Source organism: Lytechinus variegatus, chromosome 8 (genome assembly GCF_018143015.1).
Source record: "Lytechinus variegatus isolate NC3 chromosome 8, Lvar_3.0, whole genome shotgun sequence".
NCBI lineage: Eukaryota > Metazoa > Echinodermata > Echinoidea > Temnopleuroida > Toxopneustidae > Lytechinus > Lytechinus variegatus.
In genome coordinates, this window is record NC_054747.1 from 17,863,238 (window position 1) to 17,886,550 (window position 23,313).

The 23,313-nt window shown below is 37.3% G+C and overlaps 1 protein-coding gene across 1 annotated transcript; it reads left to right on the forward strand.

Moving 5' to 3' along the window:
• Positions 1–6,427: 6,427 nt before the first annotated feature.
• LOC121419523 lies at positions 6,428–18,374 on the forward strand. Its single transcript, XM_041613977.1, has 9 exons — positions 6,428–6,488; positions 7,410–7,492; positions 8,857–8,949; positions 10,454–10,562; positions 13,312–13,452; positions 14,929–15,041; positions 15,966–16,022; positions 16,547–16,618; positions 17,452–18,374. The coding sequence occupies exons 1-9, from the start codon at positions 6,428–6,430 to the stop codon at positions 17,542–17,544; spliced, it is 822 nt and encodes a 273-aa protein (XP_041469911.1). The 3' UTR covers positions 17,545–18,374.
• The last annotated feature ends 4,939 nt before the right edge of the window (positions 18,375–23,313 follow it).

Below are 23,313 nucleotides of genomic sequence, written 5' to 3' on the forward strand. Positions count from 1 at the left end.
CAAAGATTTTGTTCACCTTAGGGAAATTGTCCTCCTAGAAGAATTCAAAAAGAGTCTTCCTTTTGGCATTAAATCTCACTTAGATGACCATAGAGTTACTGAAGTCAGTAAAGCAGCCATAGTAGCTGATGAATTTGAGGTCACACATAAGGGTAGTGGAGATAGGCCTCCTTTCAAGAATTATTGGAAAAAGAAAGGTAAAGGGTCATTTGAATCCCACAATAAACCTAGTGAGGGAAAATATGCAAGCAAGGACAAAGACGCTAACAAGAATCAGGCCAGTGGGGGCACAGAATCAACCAAAAGGTCTGAGAGTCGTAGTTCCAAAATTTGTACTCATTGTCATAAATCGGGACATTTGAAAGAATCATGTTGGAAATTGGTTGGAATGCCAACCAAAACTAAGAAAGACATGGGTTTTGCCAAGCAAACAAGTGTTCCCTCGATGGAGTTTGTTCCATCAGAGCCCAATCAAGATGTTGAGAGTGTTTCTCTGGTATTTGCTGATAAAGTCAAACAGGTTGATGAAACTTTTAGAAGTTTTTTGCATGATGGTGAAGTATCCCCTTGTTCGACTGGTGCTGCTGGTAGGTCAGTGGTGATCCTTAGGGATACAGGGGCTGCACAGTCCCTGATGGTGCCAGGGGATTCGGCTCTTCCTCTGGAGAGTTCAGAGAATGCCAACGTCTTAGTTCAAGGTATTGGCCCAAATTTCATGTCGGTTCCTTTGCATAAGGTCGACTTAAAGTGTGACCTAGTTAGTGGTCCTGTGACTGTTGGTGTCGTTCCAGAATTACCCATGAAAGGTGTTGATTTCTTGTTAGGTAACGACTTGGCTGGAGATAAAGTTGTTGCATCTCCAGTGGTTTCGGAAAAGCCCGTTGAGGTAGCTGAAACTGAATTGTTGCAGGAAGATTTTCCAGGGATTTTCCCGGATTGTGTTGTTACTAGGTCTCAGACTCGTAGAGCTGAAAAGGATGATGCGGAATCTGCTGATGTAAAGGAGAGTACTGATGTCTGGTTAGCTGAAACCTTTTTCAAGGATTTGAATGGGGATAGTGTTGAAGGCTCTGTTGCTAACAATGATAGTTTGTTTAGTAAATCCTCCCTTGTACAGGCACAACAGGCAGACCCAGAATTAAAAAGCTTGTCACAAAAAGCATGTTCTGAGGCTGAGGCTGATAAGGTTCCTGAGTGCTTTTATGTCAAAGATGACATTTTGATGAGGAAATGGAGACCTCCCCGGAGACCAGCTGATGAAGATTGGTGTATAATTCACCAGGTTGTAGTTCCTCCTTGTTACCGCACAGATATTCTGAAAATGGCTCATGAGTTACCTATGGCAGGTCATGTCGGTATTCGGAAGACAGAAGATAGAATTATGAGGCATTTCTATTGGCCTAAAATGCACAAAGATGTTGTGCATTTCTGTAAGACATGTCACACATGTCAGATTATTGGTAAGGCACAGCCTTCTATCAAGCCTGCTCCATTGATACCCATTCCTGCATTTGATGAACCTTTTACTAGGGTTCTTGTTGATTGTGTCGGACCCTTACCCAGAACGAGGTCGGGTCACAGATTTCTCCTGACGATTATGGACTTGTCTACACGGTTTCCAGAGGCGATACCTTTGAGAAGTATCACTGCAAAGACAGTGGTGCAGGCGTTAGTGCAGTTTTTCACTAGGTACGGTCTGCCGAAGGAAATTCAATCTGATCAAGGGTCAAATTTCATGTCAGGAATATTTCAGCAAGTTATGAAGGAGTTGGGAATAAAGCAGATCAAATCCTCTGCTTATCACCCACAGTCCCAAGGAGCGTTAGAACGCTATCATCAGACTTTGAAGACCATGATTAGGGCTTATTGTGAAGACTATCCCGATGACTGGGATAAAGGGATCTCATTCCTACTGTTTGCAACCAGGGATTCCCCGAATGAGTCCACAGGTTTCAGTCCATTTGAATTGGTCTATGGTCATGAGGTTAGGGGTCCTCTAAAGCTTATCAAAGAGAGGTTTATGGTTCAGGATGATGATGTAAACCTTCTAGACTATGTGTCAAAGTTTAGAGAAAGGCTCTCAAAAGCTTGTGATGTGGCTAAGGAACACTTGAAAGAGTCGCAGGGAAAAATGAAAGCTCAAGCTGACAAAAATGCAAAAGAGCAAAGTTTCAAGCCTGGAGACAAAGTATTAGTGTTGTTGCCTTTGCAAGGTGAGCCCTTGAAAGCTAGGTTTAGTGGTCCCTACATAGTCAAAAAGAAATTGAATGATGTCAACTATGTGATCAGTACCCCTGATCGAAGAAAGTCTCAAGAGTTTGTCATGTAAACATGTTAAAAGAATACTTTGAGCGAGAGGCTAGTCAGCCAATAGGTACAACACAGGTCAAAGAAGAAGAAAAACATGTAGATGTACATGAAGAAGAATGCTATGGAAAGACAGATAATGAATTGTCTTATACAGATGTATCTAAGAACGAACCATGTGGTATAAAGTTGTCTAACTCAGAGATGTTAAGAAATATGGATGAGGCATTAAAACACCTGCCTGAAGATCAGAGAAATGATATATCTGGCCTGTTAAGAGAATATGAGAATGTATGTAAAGACAAACCAGGTCGTACACCTTTAACTGTACATGATGTAGACGTAGGTGATGTAAGACCTATCAAACAGAATCCTTATAGGCTCAATCCAAGCAAGTTGGAAATGGTGAATAAGGAAATACAGTTTATGTTAGATAATGACATAATCGAACCGAGTCAGAGTAGTTGGAGTTCTCCTATTGTAATGGTTCTAAAGCCAGACGACTCTCAGAGAGTTTGCATTGATTACCAAAAGGTAAATGCAGTAACTAAGACTGACTCGTATCCAATTCCTAGGTTAGAAGATTGTATTGATAGAGTTGGAAATTCTGCCTATATCACAAAGATAGACTTGCTTAAAGGATATTGGCAAGTGCCACTGACTGACCGAGCCAAAGAGATATCAGCCTTTGTCACACCCGAAGGCTTATTTCAATGCAAAGTCATGCCTTTTGGAATGAAAAATGCACCAGCAACCTTCCAAAGGTTGACAAATCAAGTGATTGCCGGACTTGACAATTGTGTCGTATACATAGACGACATCCTAGTATACAGTGATACTTGGAATGATCATCTGAATCATTTGCGAGCACTGTTTGACAGGCTGGACAAAGCCAATCTAGTAGTGAATCTGATGAAGAGTGAATTTGCCAAGGCAAAAGTCACATATCTTGGTCATGTGGTTGGTCAAGGGCAAGTGCTACCAAGAGAAGCCAAGATACAAGCTATCTTAGACTTCCCAATTCCCACAACTAAGAAAGAATTGCTCAGATTCTTAGGTATGAGTGGCTTCTACAGGAAATTTGTTCCAAATTTCAGTACAGTGGTTAGTCCTCTGACAAACCTGCTGAAGGCAAAAGTGAAGTATGTTTGGTCTGACGAAAGTCAAAGATCATTTGAGAAATTAAAGGCCATTTTGGTGAATGAGCCTGTTTTGGCAGCTCCAACTTCACAAAGCCGTTCAAAGTAGCTATTGATGCATGTGATGTTGGAGTAGGAGCAGTATTGCTCCAAGAAGATGAAGAAGGCATCGAAAAACCAGTGTGCTACTTCTCTAAGAAACTCAATCGGTTTCAAAAGAAATACTCAACTATTGAAAAAGAGGCCCTGAGTCTCGTACTAGCCCTTCAGCAGTTTGAGGTGTATCTAACCAATGGAGAGATTACAGTCTATACAGACCACAATCCTCTTGTGTTTTTGGAGAAATTCAAAACAAAGAATCAAAGACTGTACAGATGGAGCCTAATGCTCCAACCATTCCCTTTGAAAATTGTACACATAAAGGGAAAGAATAATGTAATTGCTGATGCTCTATCAAGAGTATAAAAAGTGAAATTATTCATGATTTTGACCAAGTGTGTCATTTGAAGAAAACATTTTTGATGTTCATTTATTTTAACATGTTCATTAATTACTATATCTTTGTACACGATAACTGTAAATGATTTATCAAGATGAGTTTGAACAGTTAAAAGAAAAAGTAATCTTAAAGAAACCTTTACTACGGTAAAGCTTTCTTTTCCCCGGTGGGGGAGGTGTTACATATATGAATAATTGTAAAAGAATTTTAAAAGCAATTACATTTATCTATTAGTTATTTCCCTTTAAGGATAGCCAAGAATTGTAAAGAACATTCCAGGATGTCTTTTTAATTATGCAGGCCTTGCCTATTTTTAAAGGCCAAGGAGTTTTATTGTTGAATAAGGAAAAGCCAAACAATAGAATTGTATTGGTAGTGGAAATGAATAGGCTTAGGTATTTTGTTTACACTGTTGATTTCAATGAGGTCATTCAAGAGTGTTCTGGATTTTGACTGCTCCTGAAAGGAGAAAGTTCTTTTGGAAGACAATTCTAGAAGCTTGTAGATTAGTCGAAATTTGAGAATGATCTAGAACACTTGTAATTAGTATAAAGCTGCAGATTTTTCAAGATGATCATCACATCATATTAGATCACACCATCTCATCATATGAGAGCAGGAGATCACATCACATCATATGAGATCACTTCACCAGATCAGATCAGAGCAGTTTATGCCCACCATCAATGAACTGTTTGCAGTTATTTTGAGAGAGAAATGATCAGTTCTCATCGAGATCATCAACATCATCAACCTGTTCAATGAACACGCTTCAACCCATGGATTACTGAAATTGACTGTTAATCATCATCAACATCGTCTTCACGGACATTTCAACTCGTAGCAGTGACTCTTATTATTCATCGGACTTCAACATCAGTTTCATCATCGCCATCATTGTGAATTTTCGCCAGTCAACTGGGATTTTTATCATTTGGATTATTACTTGGATATAGCATCATCACTTCGGGATTTTACATCGGACACTTCAAGAGATTTATGTAAGATCATTATTTGTTTTATTTTATGTATAATTATTTCCTGTAATAAAAAAAAGGAAAATTCAAACTTTATATTTAAAAATCTTCTGTTATTTGTTGCAGTATCGTAACATGGGCCACACGCTCACGCTCTTAAAAAGGACAAGTCCACCCAACATAAAGTTGATTTGAATAAAAAGACAAAAATATAACAAGCAGAACACTGAAAATTTCATCAAAATCGGCTGTAAAATAAGAAAGTTATGACATTTTAAAATTTTGCTTTATTTCACAAAACATATATGCACATCCTGGCTGGTATGCAAATGGGGAGACTATGACATCATCCACTCACTATTTCTTTTCTATTTTATTATAATTATGAAATATGAAATATTCTTATTTTCTCCTATTGTCAAGTGGTACAACGATTAATTCCTCCCTGAACATGTGGAATTAGCATTGTTTAATACTATATGGTTCAGTCAAGTTGGTCCTTATTGTCAAATCAGTAAAAAAATGAAATATTGTATAATTCAAACAATAAAAAACAAAAGAAATAGTGAGGGATGGACATCATCGACTGACACACCTAGTTGTGCGTTATCATTGTTTTGTGAAAAATAAGCGAAACTTTAAAGTGTCATAACTTTCTTATTTTACTTCCGATTTTGTTGGAATTTTCAGCACTATGCTAGTGTGATTTTTCTCTATTTATTCAAGTCAGCATTTTCCTGGGGTGAACTTGACCTTTCAGGTATAATTATGCTATACTTTACAAAGTGTTTATCTATTTGTTTTTAATGCTCCCCGAAAAAGGGTATAAGGATATAAAATATTTGAAAATGAAAAATCCCCAATAAGTACCTGATTTTATTTAAACAATGGTTGGCGTGGAATAAATAGGAGCATATAGGAAACTAGGGTCATGCGTCCTCTCAACTTGCTCAAATCGGGTATTAATTGGGGATTTGTTTTTAAATTCTTTTATTTCCTATTCTTTCTTTGTACCGGAGAAAACTGAGCGGATGATCTGTAACACAAGTGCTTCCGATGGAGTACCATTTTGAAACGAAAGGTATATGGTTGTTTTGAAGCTTTCTAGAGTTTTAACATGTTTTTCATTTTCTTGCGGGAAGTTCAACAGCTATCAGGAAAAAAAGTAAACCGTAATCTTCCGATATTTAAAGCAACAGAGATTGGTCACATCTAGAGTTTTAACAAGTTCTTTTTTTTTCTTCTTCTTTCTCTTTGCTCCAGGAAGTTCAACAGCTATCATGACTTGTCAAGGAACAAAAGTAAGCGCTAATCTTTCCGATATTTAAAGCAACAGAGAACGGTAGGAGCCTATCCGGTGGGTGTTGAACCGCTGCCAGAAAGCCATCAGATGAGATGTATAAATGTGACCAAATAACAGACCCAACCTCATTCTGGTATCAAGACTTTATTTCTCCAAGAAGACAGTTTTCGCTTACCAGTTACACAAGATTTAGCCCTCCATCATGACGAAGGTCGTGTTCTTCACTAGCGCCATCGTGCTTGCAGTCCTTCTCCTAGGAACAGGTAGGGTGTTATCTTATTCTGTGTGATCAGATTATTAAGGGGGAGGAGTCCTCGTGTAGTGGTTCTGACTCTCACCTTGTAAATAGAGGGTCGTGTGTTCGAATCCCACCGCGGTCTGGTGTCCTTTGGCATGGCGTTAATCCACACTTTGGCGCTCTCGACCCAGGTGCTAAATGGGTACCCGGGTAGGATGTGAAAGTCATTAGCTTGTCCAGTACTGTGTGCGCCTCATCGGTGACTGACCGGAATACTCCTAAGGGAGTGGAGGATGTGCATTCATTGTGTGCGGGAATGACTGATTGAATCCGATGACGGGGGTAATAATATATCTGTAAAGCGCTGAGACACGTCGTTCCAATTGTATTAAGCGCTATATAAAAAGCGGATTATTATTCTAAGGGGGGTCGTTGGGCGGTTTTAAAATCGGAGAATGTGTGAGGCTGATTATGCAAGAAATCACACTCAGATGGTATTTTGTTTTACATCTCCGGTTCAGAGTCACATAACATCTCTTGTTATTTTTTTTGTGATCCTTTCTCTTTTCTTTTTAATTTTCGTCCTTTCCTCATATTTCCACTTTCCCCTCTTCTCTAATTATTCGCTTTTTCTATTCTCTTAGTATTCTTTCGCCTCCCCATCTGTTTTTTCTTTCTACCTTTTCTCATGTTTTTATATCTCTTAATACATTTGTTCGTCCTGCTGCGCTTCGCACTTTCTTTTTAACCATTTGCGCTCTCCTGTTGATTCAATTGAGTCATGATATTATCAAGACCCTAAGGGAAAATTTGATTGATTTTTTCTAACAGACCATTATTTCATTTATCTCGACTTTTCCTTAATACATCTGTGACTTACATGGAAACTAATCACAACAATTACTAATCTTGCTCTTGACTTTTTTTTATCTTTTCCCTTTTTCAGACCATGCCCAAGGTACGCCTAGTTGTGAAGCATGCAAAGCAGCTGTGAATGCCTTGAGAGACCTTGGAACAGATATAACGGAGGTATGGGGTCTTTCCCCTGCTATTTTATTCTCTTTTTTTGGGGGGGTGACTTAGTTAGAACAAGTTTTAATAAGGTTCTTCATGATATTTTTCCTCCTTTTTTAACGGATTTATGCCCCACTCCGTTCCCATAAATCTTGAAAACCCTGTCTACATTATGATAATTTGACCTCGTGCGAAACGGTTGATGAGTCAATTTGTACCCCCCCCCCAGCATTGTCCGAATTTCGCTGGCCCCCTCCCCCTGGTGCCGGGGAAGAGGGTTGTTTTAAAGTGAACAAAACAATTTTTATTATCAGAGGAGTAAATTGCATGATTATGATAGGTAATGGTGGTATCGACCAAATGACCCTCAGATTTTTTTACATTCCTGTTTTACCCGGATTCTGTTCTGTATTTATCCCTTCGTGATTATAAGTTCTTAAAGAAATGTGAGCAGATTAATTCTAAGTTTACATTTGAAATTCATACATATTCATTTTCTTACCATGTTAAAATGTTTATGTGTAAACTTGAAATAATTATGTTTTAATGATGTCATGTTATATATATTTTTTTACATGTGATATGAGGAAGAAATAAATATGATTTAAAACAAAAAAAAATCCTAGTAGGGACCTTTTTGCACCGCCACTTAGAACGAATTTTAAAACACAGTAAATGTATTGAAAATGCCCGTCAAATGACAATTGACAGCTTGGAGGTCATTTCGACTATTGGTGAACCGGAACATGAGTTGGTCCTAAGTTTTGGAGTAGACAAATCGTTTTTAAATATGTCCATTGTTCAGACTCCTTGGACGAAACCTCTGCTTTGATTCACAATTTGTTCGCCAAAGGCTTCTTGGTTGCTCATTGTCATAGATGGCATTTAACAATAGATTTTCTATGTTCTTTAAAGAGCTCTGCGTGGCGGTGCGACAACTCGCTATTATCGGGTCATGGCATTAGTGTACCTAATCTACACTCGACCCTCCGGAAATGTATTATTATTAATAAAGACCTTCCGTTATAATTTTCATCCCTCAAATAAAAATGTCATGATCATTTTTTGTTATCACTCTTATCATCAAAGTCATGCCATCATTATTTCATTTTTTATTTTCCTAAAGACAGGATAATGATATTCAAGTCTTTTAGAAGCGCATAGGAACGCTATGTGATATGTGCCAGACAAGAACTGCGATATTATTGTTGTTGTTGTTGTTATTATTACACTGTAAAAAAAATGAAGTGCCAATATATTTAGCACTTCATTTTTTACAGTGTAATAAAAGTAAAGCATTTTATATAAATGACAAAGGTATATATGATAATAAATCAGGACAAATGTTTAGTTATTTTTTGTTTGTTTTTTCCTAAAAGCGTTCTTGCCGTGATGCAGTTGACCAAGATGACGAAGACGTATTGTGCGAGAGCCTGGCTGGAGCTGCCAATGAAATCAGTTCAAACTTAGTGGTAATATTGACTCGCTTATGCCTACCTAACCTCAAAAAAATTATGAGAAAAAAAATTTAACCGATATTGGGTAAAAAGGAAACATGCATGTTTGCTGGGTGATTTAGTTTTACTCCATATTGGGCATGGGCGCTTATCCCAGGGGGACAGGGGACGTGCCCCCCCCCTACTGAAAATAGTAGGGGGGACACAATATCAAATGTCCCCCTACTATTTGTGGTCTTTTATGATGCTAAGAAAAACATCATTCAAAATCAAAATAAAACTTGTATGTAAGGACTAGATGACCTTACGTTTGGGATGATAACCCTTTTTTTTTTGCTTGTCAAATTTATTTTCGTCATATGACCTTAAAATAACCTTTATTTTTTCTTGTCAAATTTTCCAGCCCCTTGTCCCCCCACCTTTTTTGGAAGAGATTTCCGCCCCTGATATTGGGCAAAATGCATGTTTTAAAGCGTAAATTTCAACGCAACATTGCGTAAAAAATGGCAAAATATTAAACTATTCAATGTTTTTACTTTGTATGGAAAAGAATGAAATTATTAACCAACAAGAAAATAAGAAATGAATTTCAAGGGATTTGAATATCCCTGCACGATTTTAAACCATGTAGAAGATCATCTGCTTGTGTGCCAATCCAGGGTTTGAAAATACAGACTAGGGAAATGTGCATTTAAAATACTGATCGCCTCGTAAGTCAGTCTATGTTTTAAGGCGTTTAAAATACTGATCGCCTCGTAAGTCAGTCTATGTTTTAAGGCGCATTGTGGGCGTGTTTAGGAATATAACAGCGCCGAATGCTCTGGCTATAAAGGCTATCTCATTCGGAGATAGAGTATTGATGTTTTCTCACGGTCCCTTAAGGTTTAGCTTGCATTTAATATCATATCGAAGTAGGGGAGCATTTCATCAACATTTTTGTCTGACAACTTTTATTGATTTTGATTGGCTGAGAAGCACTGTTACTATGGTAACTGTTGGATAAAATGGAACTTGTAAGATAACATCCGACAAGTCATTTCAAGAAACGCTCCCCAGAATTGCCTCAAAGACATCTTACCCTCTAAAAAAAAATATTGGGTAAAATGCTCCATGGGGGTAATTATATGTCTAACCAACATTCGGCATTTAGGGGGCATTTTTATTTATCCAGTGTGATGAAAAATTTCGCCCACTCTAAAGTAGTTGCTGCTTATTTTTTAACCTTACTGGACAATATGCTGGAAAAATACTGCCTCAAATTGGTTGGACACAGTTACCCTGCTGGCTGGTCAAAATTTTACCATTTTTTTACAGTGTAGATACGAGATCAAGGTTTAATCATATTAGTCCGCTGGAGTATAGATAGGACCTTGCCTCTAGTTCCAAGACCAAGGAAAAAGGAAAAAATGAACAAAATTAGAGGAAAGTGATGAAATATGACACTAATCACTGCAGAAAGTCAATAAGTAACACTTATTTATCACGTTTTACACGAACGTTCTGTCTTCTCCACATATAGACGTCGAAAGAAATTTGTAAAAGCCAAGGGTTCTGTTCAGATCCACCGTCTTATCCCAGGAACGATATTGGCTTCCCAGAAGTTTCTCTAGACCCTGAAATTGTGAGGGGTAAGTCATTAAATCAATTATTTACCTATTAATTCATTCTTTAATTCATTCCTTCATCCATTTACTCATTTATCCATTGATTCATTCAATTAATCAATCATTCATTTATTAATTCATTCATTCATCCATCCATCCATTCAGTCAATCAATCAATCAATCATTTACTTATTCATTTCATTCATTCATTCAATCAATCAATCATTCACTCACTCACTCATTCAATCATTAAATCATTTATTCACTCATTCATTCATTCTCTCATTCATTAATTTCATTTATTCATCCATCCATCCATTTATTTATTCAATCATTCATTCAATCAATCATTCACTCTTTCACTCATTCAATCACTTATTCATTCGTTAGTTCATTCATTCATCCATTCAGTTATTCGTTAGTTCAATATCCATCATGCATTCATTCACTCATTCATTTATTCATTCATTCATTCATTCACCCGTCCGTTCATTCATTTCATTCATTCTTTTTTGTCTTTCTTTCATTTATTTATTCATCGGCTATTCGTTAGTTCATTCATTCATTTCTCCATCAATTCATTCGTCCGTTCATTCATTAATTCATTTATCCATTCATCTCTTCATTCATTTATCCATTCATTCATTCTTCCGTTCATTTATTAATTCATTCATTTATTCATTCAATCAATCATTCGTTCGTTCATTAAATCATCAAATGATTCATTCCTTCATCCATTTATTCATTCATTCATTCATCCATTTATTCATTCATTCATCCATTTATTCATTCATTCATCCATTTATTTATTCATTCATTCATCCATCCATTCATTCATTTGTATGTTCATTCAATAGTGCATTTTTGCAAACACTACGCAAACGCGTTCTACAAAGCTGATAAGCTATTTGTTAAAAGCCCTCCATAACAAAGCAGTCTTTGTCGAAAATTGATAAAATTAGAACAGCGGTGTCGTCTACTCTGCGCAAACGAAACATTTGCAATTGACGTCTGGTCCGAATTTTAAAAACGATTTGCTCTCCGGGTCCATATTTTTTCGACAATGACCTGTAACTTGATGGGCATTTCCAATAGATTTTCAACGGTCCAGAAAGCGTTTGCTAAGAAATTATGCTATCGTGTCATAACGCCATAACTCTATGTATCGATCCACTGGACAATTCTTGCTACAAAAGGAAATTCATTGAATGACATAATAACGTAACAAAAAAAGTGAACATTACAAAACGTAAACATAGAATACTTATAGAATTGTGAGGTGAGATAGCTCAGTCGTTACTCGGTAGAGCGGGAGCTCCGTATTTCGGGTTCGATTCCCAATCGATGCGCTATGGAAAATCATTTAAACCTCAAACCAGGTCCTTCGCAGAGGACTTTAATCCGTCGCACAGTGGGCCGGAGCGAAACTAAAATTCGCCAAAAGCCATTTTGGGCAATTTCAGATATTTAATTTTTGTCATGCCCAGCTGAAAGACAACATTTTGACGAACACTTTTGCAAAGTTTTTCATTCGGGAATTTGCATAAGGGTTGTTATTTCCTACCTCAAATCATAAAATTTGACATTTTGTGAAATGCCGCGTACATGACAACTTAAAAACAAGCCATTTCACAGGAGGTTTTTCATGAAGGAATCTGAAACGGCACCCACATAATCCTGATATATTCTTTTTCGTGTGAAAGAGTGCAAAGTAGATAAAAGCCACATGTCAGGAGGTTTATAGGATAATTATTCCTCGAAATAGGCTGATAATCCATGTATTTTGCATTTACAAGTTAAGATTTCCGTGGATTTCCGTTTAAATTCTATCATCATCATTTTGCTAGATGTCTAAGCTTTAAGTCAATATTAATTTAGCTGCCCATTTTTGCCTGTTTTCATGTTAGAGCCCATTTTACTTGACACAACACCCCCAAAACCTGTTCAAAAACGGTTATTTTTATACCGCGCAGTCATCGTAGCGCACCGCATGGGGGTACATTGCCGTTAATTTTTGCACGGCGAGGACGATTCCCCTTCCATTCCATTCCATTAAAAGACATGAATTTCGGGCATAATGCAAACAAAATAAAGGTTGATAACGCATATTAGGACTACCCGCCCCTCTTCCAGAGATTAAAGTTACTTGTAGAATATTTTCAGCCAAAAACCCTCCTCATAGTAAAACATTCGTGGTGTATACTTTGCGTTTTACCCAAGTCTACGCCGCTTGATAAAGCACGGTTAATATTTTTCAGATTTTTAAGTATTTCCTTTAAATCTAATGATCATTTTGATGCCATAAAATTATTTTCAGGATCTCATACACACTTTTTAGGCATGTAAGAAGCATTAACCAACATTCACTCTGGTCAATCTTAGAGTAACACATAACACGAAGTTTATATACTGTACATTGGTTTTGGCGTAATTTGTCTTTTCACAGATAGGTTTTAAGTAGCCAATTAAATTTGGTATCAAACTGACGTCATATCGGCTTTAAATTATGTTCACTCGATTCTACGCCCCAAAATCACCCTTCATCCACATGCTTAAGTAAAAATATAACATGGAATGTAATTTTGGCGAACTTTCAACTCATTCTGGCCCACTGTGCGTCGGTCCTCTGGTTTCTAGTTTACAAGCATTCGTGCTTTCATAGCAATCAGGTGAAAAAATCAATACCATTTACTAATTCTAAAACACTGGTATGAATTACATATTTTTCATTCCTCTTAAAATTTTCACCTCTATTAATTTTCACATTCTACAGACACCGCTGTTGTAGCAGGAACAGCAGTGCTCATAGGTGGGATTGCTGCACTTTTGATCGAATTGTCACCTGTATTGATTCCACTCGTTATGGTTGGTCGAAAGAGGCGTGCCATTTCCTCCACAGATTGGAATCTACGAGGTAAATGTTAGGGGTCAGTGTTGGTGTATTCGTAGTAAGATCTTATTTACACATAGTTTCCTATTGCCACGAGTTGCGTCACGATAGAAACATTGGTCTTACTCGTGGCATAATCATAGTGATCGTAAAGGATCGTAGAAGATAGTATCAGATCCTGTTGACTCAGTCATGGTAATCGTATTGATCGTAATACCTAGTTTCCACTGTCACAATTCGTCACAATAGAAAACTTGGTCTTCATCGTGGCATAATCATAGTGATCGTAAAAGATCGTATCAGATCCTATCGTCTCAGTCATGGTAATTTTATTGATCATAATACCTAGTTCCTATTGTCACGATTTGCATCACGATAGAAACATTGGTCTTACTCGTGGCATAATCATAGTGATCGTAAAAGATCGTATCAGATCCTATCGACTCAGTCATGGAGGTGCCGTGGCCGAGAGGTCTAAGGCGCCTGGCTATACATGGAAAGTCCGGGGTTCGATACCTGGCCGCGGCACCTATGCCCATGAGCAAGGCATTTAATCTCCGATGCTCTTTTATCCTGCTTTCAAATAAATGGAAATGCTATATGCATTATTGATCACTAGGTGTGCACTTGTTAAAAAAAGTCATGGTAATTGTATTGATCGTAATACCTAGTTCCTACTGTCACGATTTGCATCACGATAGAAACATTGGTCTTACTCGTGGCATAATCATAGTGATCGTAAAAGATCGTAGAAGATCGTATCGAATCCTGTCAACTCAATCATGGCAATCGTATTGATCGTAAACCTATAGTTCCCATTGTCACGATTAAATTTGTGGTCTTGATGGTGGAGCAATCAAAGCAGTCGTATCCAAAGCGTATCAGATTCTGTCGTGGTAATCATATTGATCGTAGATAAATTTTGAATGGTTCAATTTTTTCGCGACCAGCTACGAAAAGCCATAGCACCGGGAAAAGGGTGCGGTTATTCATCTCTTTTCCTTTTTAAATGATTATCGCACGGGGATCGACAAACAGAATCGGTAAAACTGACTGTGCATTTTTGACCTACTTCATTTAGGATCTACTTTGATTTCTGTTATACATGCACAGGGTAGGTTCCATCTTTTTTCAGCTTTTGAACCGCCACGTGTTTGTTTGTCCTATGTGGTTCCGACTTTCGCCTTTCAAACAGAGGGTCGTGGGTTCGAATCCTATCCAAGGCGTGTTTTATTTCTGCAGGAAATTTATCCATACTATGTGCTGCGCTCGACCCAAGTGAGGTCAATGGGTACCCGTCAGGATTAATTCCTTGCATGTACTGAGCGCCGGTGATGGTAGCTCGAGCTAAAGCCGGTGTAATAATAATAGCAGCGCTTTGTATCCTCAGGCAAAGAGCGCTTCATAAATCCAGCTATTATTATTATTATTATCATCATCATCATCACTATTATCATCATTATGATTATTACTTCCTCATCAAATATCGTATTGACACAGAGATCTACGACGAGGAAGAGTACGATCAGTTCAGGAACCTGGACAACCCACCCAATGCTGTCAATGATCTGTCTGAACGATTGGATGCTAACATGACTGCAGCTGAAATGAAAGTAAGTACTTGTATCATCCTCTTTAGATTAAAGGTATTGTTTAACTTTGTGAGCAGCCGATTTAAAAAATTATCAACTCAAGATGAAACATGTGTGCAAGTGCATGTATTAGAACTAATAAACCCTGAAAACAACCATTATTGAGAATGAAAAGCTAAAACTACAAGGCAAACCCCGATTTTGTAAATAGGCGTCTTATAGACGCCTAAATGGTACACATAAGTGTATGGGATAAAATTAAGATGGTGTTTCTGGTCACTTTATATTTCACATTTTGAAGCACTAAATAATTATTTTCGAACGCAATTTTTTCTGGGCTTCATTTTTGTAACATATCACAGACACAGGTGACAAGTGTGACCTTCTAGCTCAGATTTTTTTACGTAAAACCAATGTCAACCAATTACTTTGATTATTATTATTTCAGGAAACAACAACTGGACGTCATCTGAATAGAATAGTGTATACAGTATTTTGAATGAAAGTGAAAATAATAAATTTCATTACTATCAAGTTCAACATAACTGCATAAGAGAATATGAAATCGTGAAAAAATACGTCGTACATAAATGTATATACAGAATACAATATCTTCCCCTCTCTTTGCACCCTCTCTCTCCCCTCTCCCCCTCTCTCTTTCCAGCTCTTTCTTGTTCTGTCTCAATCTGTCTGTCTGTCTCTATCTCTCTCTATTGCTCTGTCTCTCTGACTTTGTCTCCATCTCTCTTTATCGACCTCTCGCTTCTCTGTCTAATTTATTTTTCTGCCTTCATCCATGCACTATGTCTGCCTGTCTCACTCTCTCTTCATTTTTAGGGAGAAAAATACAATAGGCGTATACATCAATCTTGAACATGGAAAATGCGTCAGATTATAGGCCAATTGGATAATTTTCTTGACAGTTTTGTTTTCTTTCCTTTGCAGCTGATGTGTGATGTGTGCAAACTCCGAAAATCTCTCGATCCCTCCAATACCAATGAGGTAAGTCACGACAAATGTATGGATCAAAGATTTGTTTCATATTTGCTCCGCGACAATTGCTTCTACTGAAAGCCGAGCGTCAAATCTTACCTTAAGCCTTTCATCACAACTCTAACTCCCACCCCATTCCAACTCCCCCATTACATCTTCAGAGAAAATACAGGGGCCTGTTGCATAAAACTTTTTACCTGAAAAAAACTCTTGTATTTTTTTACCTGAGTTTTTGTCCTGTGTTAAAGTCAATGGCAGAAATTAGACTAACATTAGTTTTTGGTTTTTACCAGAGTTTTCTCAGGTAAAAAGTTTTATGCAACAGGCTGCTGCAGGAGGAGCATTTGTCGGAAGTGCAAAATGTAGCTTGTATCAAAAATTATATTCTACATAACCATAATTTCTTTCGGTTTTTTTTTACATTTTGCTAATTTTGGGGTTTTGTTTATTTAGTTTAATTTTCTCGTGTTATATCGATGAAAGCTTATTTTTGATGACGTTTTTCTATTTCATTTTTACATCTTAAAACACAGTCTGACGGGGAGGGTCGGTCTGAAGGGATGATCCTGTGCCGCGCACTTCCGTCAAAGAGGGACCAGCGAAAGGTAGGCTAATGGATAGTTTCATTTCATTCTCTTTTCACTTGTGGTAACTGATTTTAATTGGCTGTTGAGCATCATTAACATGGTAGTTACCATTGGATGGCCAAATTGCCCTAATAGTAACTTTTACGGAACGGGGCCCTGGTAATATCGACACCCTCCCGCAAACCATGTCCCTGGGAAGCTATGTCGGGGGGGGGGGGGGCTTCTTAGCACAAATGTATCTGATACGTATGTGCCGCGGTCGAGACTCACATTTTCAGCCTAAATTTCCGTCCCAGAGCATCACCAATTTAGAAAGTCATAGAAATTCCCATTTCCCCCCGTTCCAGTGACCCTCAAATGTGTGGTTTATCGTTCCAGTACGCGTCCATCTGCTCAGGACGGCGGCTCTATCGACGAGGGGTCATATGAGTTCTAGAGCTAAACCCCCATTTTGTATTTGGTCAGTTCCAGAGCAATGGATTTTTAGCAATTATTGATTCAAGGGCCGTTCCGGAGACCCCAATTTTTAAGACCAATATTTAGTTCCGGAGTCCCTATTTTCGACTGTGGTGTGGCACAAAGGTATTTGTTTTAATTCGAGTAGCCCAATTGAACAGTGTGAAAGTGATTTCTCTTGTGTTCCACACTGCGAACACACTGTGTCACTCACTGTGGGACACTGTTCTTTCCAGTAGGGCATGCACTAAACCAGTTAACATGCATGGTTAATGTGGAGATTACGAATGCAAATGTTTTTTATAGTAAAAATTAGTTATTTGCTTTTAAAATATCAAATTTGATCCTCCTGTAACTCCTGTGACTTTGTCCATTTTTCATGATTTTCATTTCAGTGTATAAAGGACCTGCGTCAGATCATCGAGACCATAGGATCCTTATTTGGTCCTGCTGAATCTTGCCAGTTTCTCAGCTGCATGGCGGAGTAGCCGTGTCTACAGGCCACATTCAGTGTGGTCAAGAAGTTGCAAGTTGACAAATGAAAAGAGTGCTACAAAATACTTCTTGAAGGCAAAACTTGTTTGTCAATTGGATTTCATTTGTTTATGTCTCGATTATTACTTCATCAACATTAGCGTCGGTGTAATATTTGAATGCAAAGTGCTTCAGATTTGCTGATCATTTTTACAAGCAATTAGTGACATAATATTATTATGAAGTAATAGCTATAGAAAATAACCAGTATCCACTGTGGCATGAGAAAGAAAGGATTGCATGAAAGAATTGAAGTAACAGTTGCCATTGCTCAATAATCAGTAAGGGGTGGGTTCTTTGTTTTTTTTTGTTTGTTTATAATTTCTCTTTATCTAAGAATCTCTTTCTTTAAAAAATGTAAGATGCATCTTTCAAAGGAGAAGTCACTTATTCCATTAGATAAGTTTGTTTATGATGATATCATTTGTCACACTTTGAATACAAAATGCAAATTTCCCACAAATGTCATAAAAATGAAATCTCTGAAGCTTAATGATTAAAGTATAATCGCAATTGTATAAATAAAAGCAAGTTTAAGTTTTGCTTACTTTACGAGACTGTAATATATGCGCAATACGGGCAATATGCAAATGAGGTTACCAATAATGTGACGCACACACACTATGTTTGAAAAAAAAATATTTCTATAATGTTACTCTACATGTTCAGGGGGGACATGGGGGAATTGAATCTTGTTCCACTTTACAATGAGGAAAAATTTAAACATTTTTTTATCTCACGTAACAAAATACAGAAAAAAATAGTGAGTGGATGACCCCATGAATTCCCTCATTTGCATACCAACTTGGGCTCCGTAACACGAAGGTTTGCGATGAATTGCAAGTATGAAAGAACCGCACTGATTGGTTCCCTGTCAGTATGTTAAACAGAGAGCGCATGCAACAAGGATCTTGATTGGTCATTGGTATTTAGCGATTGATTGCAAACCCTTGGGTTACATAGCCAAGGATAACTATTTAGTGAAATAAATCGAAAATTCAAATTGCCATTACTCATTGTACTTCCGATTTCAAGATATGAGATTTAAAATTGTATTAAACTCCGTTCACAAAATAATACAAAATACAATCGAAGTAATGATACATAATCAAAGATAACAAAGTCCTATGTCATTCTCAATAATACATACAAATTGAAAATATATAATCAATATGAAATGTTCACTGTAATACTTGTTTTATTTTTTTTTCTCTTCAGTTTAATTTAAAAAAAATGGTTGTTGGAATTCCCCTTAAAATCTTCCTGCTGTAGAATCCAAGACGTCGTTCTTCATATGACATAGGCTTCACTATCCAAGTAATATATAATATATAATCTTTTTTCTCCCCTCCCTCTCTCTCTTTGATACACCTAGTATATCATAAATAAATGTGTTGGTTGGTTCATACACGTAGGGTAGCAACATTTCGGCCTCAACGGTAGATTGGCAATAAAAAGAACTACTACAGACCGTCACAAAATATACATCATCACTATCATGACTATTGTTATCATATTCATTATCTTTAGTTTATATTGTAAACATTATCACTGTCATTGTTCTGGTTATTACAATTATTACTATTATCATTAGTAGTAGTAGTAGTATTATAACAATTATTATCCTTATTACCGTTGTTCTAATGATTTCATAACTATGTTTGTGCTTGTTTCATTATCATTAATATCAATATTGTTGTTATTACTGCTTATGTTTATATTCATATTATCATCATTATTGTCATCTCGTTATTCCAATGTGTACATTGTGACCATTGCAAGCACATCAAAACCAACAATAAGTCGTTCAAAATGAATTTTTATTTTTTCATTGAGCCTGAGCTTTAAATGTCAAGTCCACCTCAGAAAAATGTTGATTTGAATCAATAGAGAAAAATCAGACAAGCAAAATGCTGAAATTTTCATCAAAATCGGATGTAAAATAAGAAAGTTATGACATTTCAAACTTTCGCTTATTTTCAACAAAATTGTTATATGAACGAGCCAGTTACATCCAAATGAGAGAGTCGATGATGTCACTCACTCACTACTTCTTTTGTTTTTTTATTGTTTGAATTATACATTATTTCAATTTTTACGAATTTGACGATTAGGACCTCCTTGCCTGAAGCACACAATGTTAAAATAATGGAATTCCATGTGTTCAGGGAGGAATGAAACTTCATTTCACATGACAATGACGAGAAAATAAAAATATTTCATATTTCATATAATAAAATACAAAAGAAATAGTGAGTGAGTGATGTCATTAACTCTCTCATTTGGATGTAACTGGCTCGTTCATACAAAAATTTTTGAAAATAAGCGAAACTTTAAAACGCCATAACTTTCTTATTTTACATCCGATTTTAATGAAATTTTCAGTGTTATGCTTTTTGAATTTGTCTCTTTTAATTCAAATCAAGTTTTCGTTGGAGTGGACTTGTCCTTTAAATATAACTCGTCAACTTTGATCACCATTAACCCTCACAGGTATTTGATTGAACCAAACAAAATCAATGAAAACTTCACGCATGATCTCTTAATTATGCAGTCCCCAGCAAAATTGGTGTTAAAGAAACTCTTGTGTCTTGTCGTTTATTCAACTTCCCGGGGGGCCACTTCCATTCACGAGTGGATACCATGCGCGACCATGGGGTCTCGAAAAGCACCCTGAACACGTAATTTCCATTTCTGAAAATGTACCCCTTAACAAGTATTGGCGTGTGAAACCCTACCCTTAACAAGTATTGGAAACAAAACTCTTGGCAAATATTCCCTGAAATGATCCCCTAAACAAGTACAGGAATGTTTTATTGTTACGGGTCCTTCGGTCATCGCGGCTTTACCCCGGGGGGGGGGGGGCCACTTCCATTCACGAGTGGATACCATGCGCGACCATGGGGTCTCGAAAAGCACCCTAAACACGTAATTTCCATATTCTGAAAATGCACCCCTTAACAAGTATTGGCGTGTCAAACCCTACCCTTAACAAGTATTGGAAACAAATCGATACTCTTGGCAAATATTCCCTGAAATGAACCCCTAAACAAGTACAGGAATGTTTTATTGTTACGGGTCCTTTGGTTACGGGTCCTTTGCTTCTACACCTAGCTCAAATAGGACTCTAAACACGTAGTGTTGGGGCAAAAAGGACATCCTTTATAAAACATTTTAATTTTGTTTTATCATCCCCGCAAATTCGATCCTAAACACGTAATTTTCCTAGCGAAATAGATACCCTTTTTTCATTATTTTTGTGTTTTTGACACCCTTTTCACGTTACGTACGTAACGTGCCCTATCGTGAAAAGGACATCCTTTTTACGTGTTTTTTTGGTCGCGCATGGTATCCACTCGTCAATGTAAGTGGCCCCCCCGGGTTCAACTTAAGAACTTCAGAATGTCGACAGAAGAATAATTACTCTTTCAGAAAAAATGATTTCTTAATTTTTGCTTTTTAAAGACCAAATTACTATTTTGGCGATTTTCAGAGAGTTATTGTTGGTTCGGGGGGATTGGTCACATGCTCATCCATATTATTTGTATACTGTAGATTTCAGTCATTCAGAGCAGCTTCAACATTATGGTAACTTTTTGAGAATGGAAGAGAAAGTATATCTCGACGATTAAATGGACGATTTTGTTAAATGTTAATCCAGTGTCTTATTTTAGATATTTTAGTGTATCAAGAATTTAATATCTATTACTCCCTCTTTAAAAAATAATGAAACTCAAACAACATATTGAAACAACAAATATAATAGGCTTTCTATCCCTATGCAAATTCGTTTTAATTTATTTCAATCATTTAAAAAATAAAACGTAAATGTAAAAACATTCAAAAGAAGTACAAAACAATAACATGGCCGGTTATAAAACTATGTATACATATTAGTACTCCGTTGATGTCCATCAATATATTTTACAAGGATTCGGAAGAGGAATCCAGTAATAATAATTTCTGGTTTCATGCAGGGGCGGAAATCTCTCCCAAAACGTAGGAGGGACAAGGGTCTGGAAAATTTGACAAGCAAAAAAAAAAGACAAAAAGGCTATTACCTAAAATTTAAGGTAATTTTGACGAAAATATATTTGACAAGCAAAAAAAAGGGTCATCTCGTCCCAAACAAAACGCAGGTTTTATTCCCATTTTGAGTGATATATTTCTTAGCATCACCAAAGACCCAAAATAGTAGGGGGACATTTGATATTGTGTCCCTCCTACTATTTTGAGTAGGGGGGACACGTCCCCCCTGGGATTTCCGCCCATGGTTTCATGTGAACCCCATATGCTCTTGTGAATAAAGACCGAGCTTTGCTGACAATCAGTCATGTACCAGTCTTCCATTACCCAGTCAGCAGTGACGTACAGATGGAAGGGGGGGGGGCTTGGGACGCTTACCCCCCCCCAAAAAAAAAAAAAAAAAAATAAATAAATAAAAAATAAAATAAAATAATAATGACCAAGAAATAAAGAGAAGGGAAGGGGGAATGGTGAAATAAGTTACAATTTTTTGAAAATTTACCATCAATCTATCACAAAATTCGACCATTGTAATAAAAAATTTTGCCCGATAAGCCGTGTCCACCCATCTCCAGATTCTGGGTTTATTAAGCCACTGCCTGTCAGCCAAATAAAATGAAGCCCTTTTCATGAAATTGTGGAATTTAGCAACGTAAACCAAGCTTTAATATTCCCTGCTCATTTTTTTTCACTCTTCGGGGTTTTCGATCCGGAGAGCTGAGAGAAAACCCCCCTTTTTGTTGATTCTACTTCAAGCAAAAAAAGCAACATATGTATGTTGCAGGATCCAGTAGTCTCCTTGGTTTATATGCACATGGTCTAAAAGTAATTGGTCTACTGCCCGGGGGGGGGGCACTTACATTGGTGAGTGGATACCATGCGCGACCAAAAAAACACGTAAAAAGGATGTCTTTTTCACGATAGGGCACGTTACGTACGTAACGTGATAAGGGTGTCAAAAACACAAAAATAATGAAAAAAGGGTATCTATTTCGCTAGGAAAATTACGTGTTTAGGGTCGAATATGCGGGGATGATAAAAAAAAATTAAAATGTTTTATAAAGGATGTCCTTTTTGCCCCAAAACTTCGTGTTTAGAGTCCGATTTGCGCGAGGTGTAGAAGGTGGGGTCGTACTAAACCAAATAAGGTAAAACAGACGACCGAAGGACCCGTAACAATAAAACATTCCTGTACTTGTTTAGGGGTTCATTTCAGGGAATATTTGCCAAGAGTATCGTTTTGTTTCCAATACTTGTTAAGGGTAGGGTTTCACACGCCAATACTTGTTAAGGGGTGCATTTTCAGAAAATGGAAATTACGTGTTTAGGGTGCTTTTCGAGACCCCATGGTCGCGCATGGTATCCACTCGTGAATGGAAGTGGCCCCCCCCCAGGGTCTACTGTACTTCTTAGTCTAATAACACATGTCAGGGCCGGGGGGTTACCCTACAAACAGGGGCCGCGGAACGGCTTTCAAAGTGGGGGGTGAGGGAGGCTGACTATGCAAAAGAAAATCACAATCCTGTGGTCATTTTTACACTTTGGTACACAAGTTTGGGCTCAGGGAGAATTTTCCTTCGTGATAATACATTGAGACATGAAAGGTGCATGTGTGTGTATGTATGATGGATGCGTGTGTGTGTGTGGGTGGGTGCACGAGGGGGGTGTGTGTTTGTGGCATGGTTGGTGAAGGAATA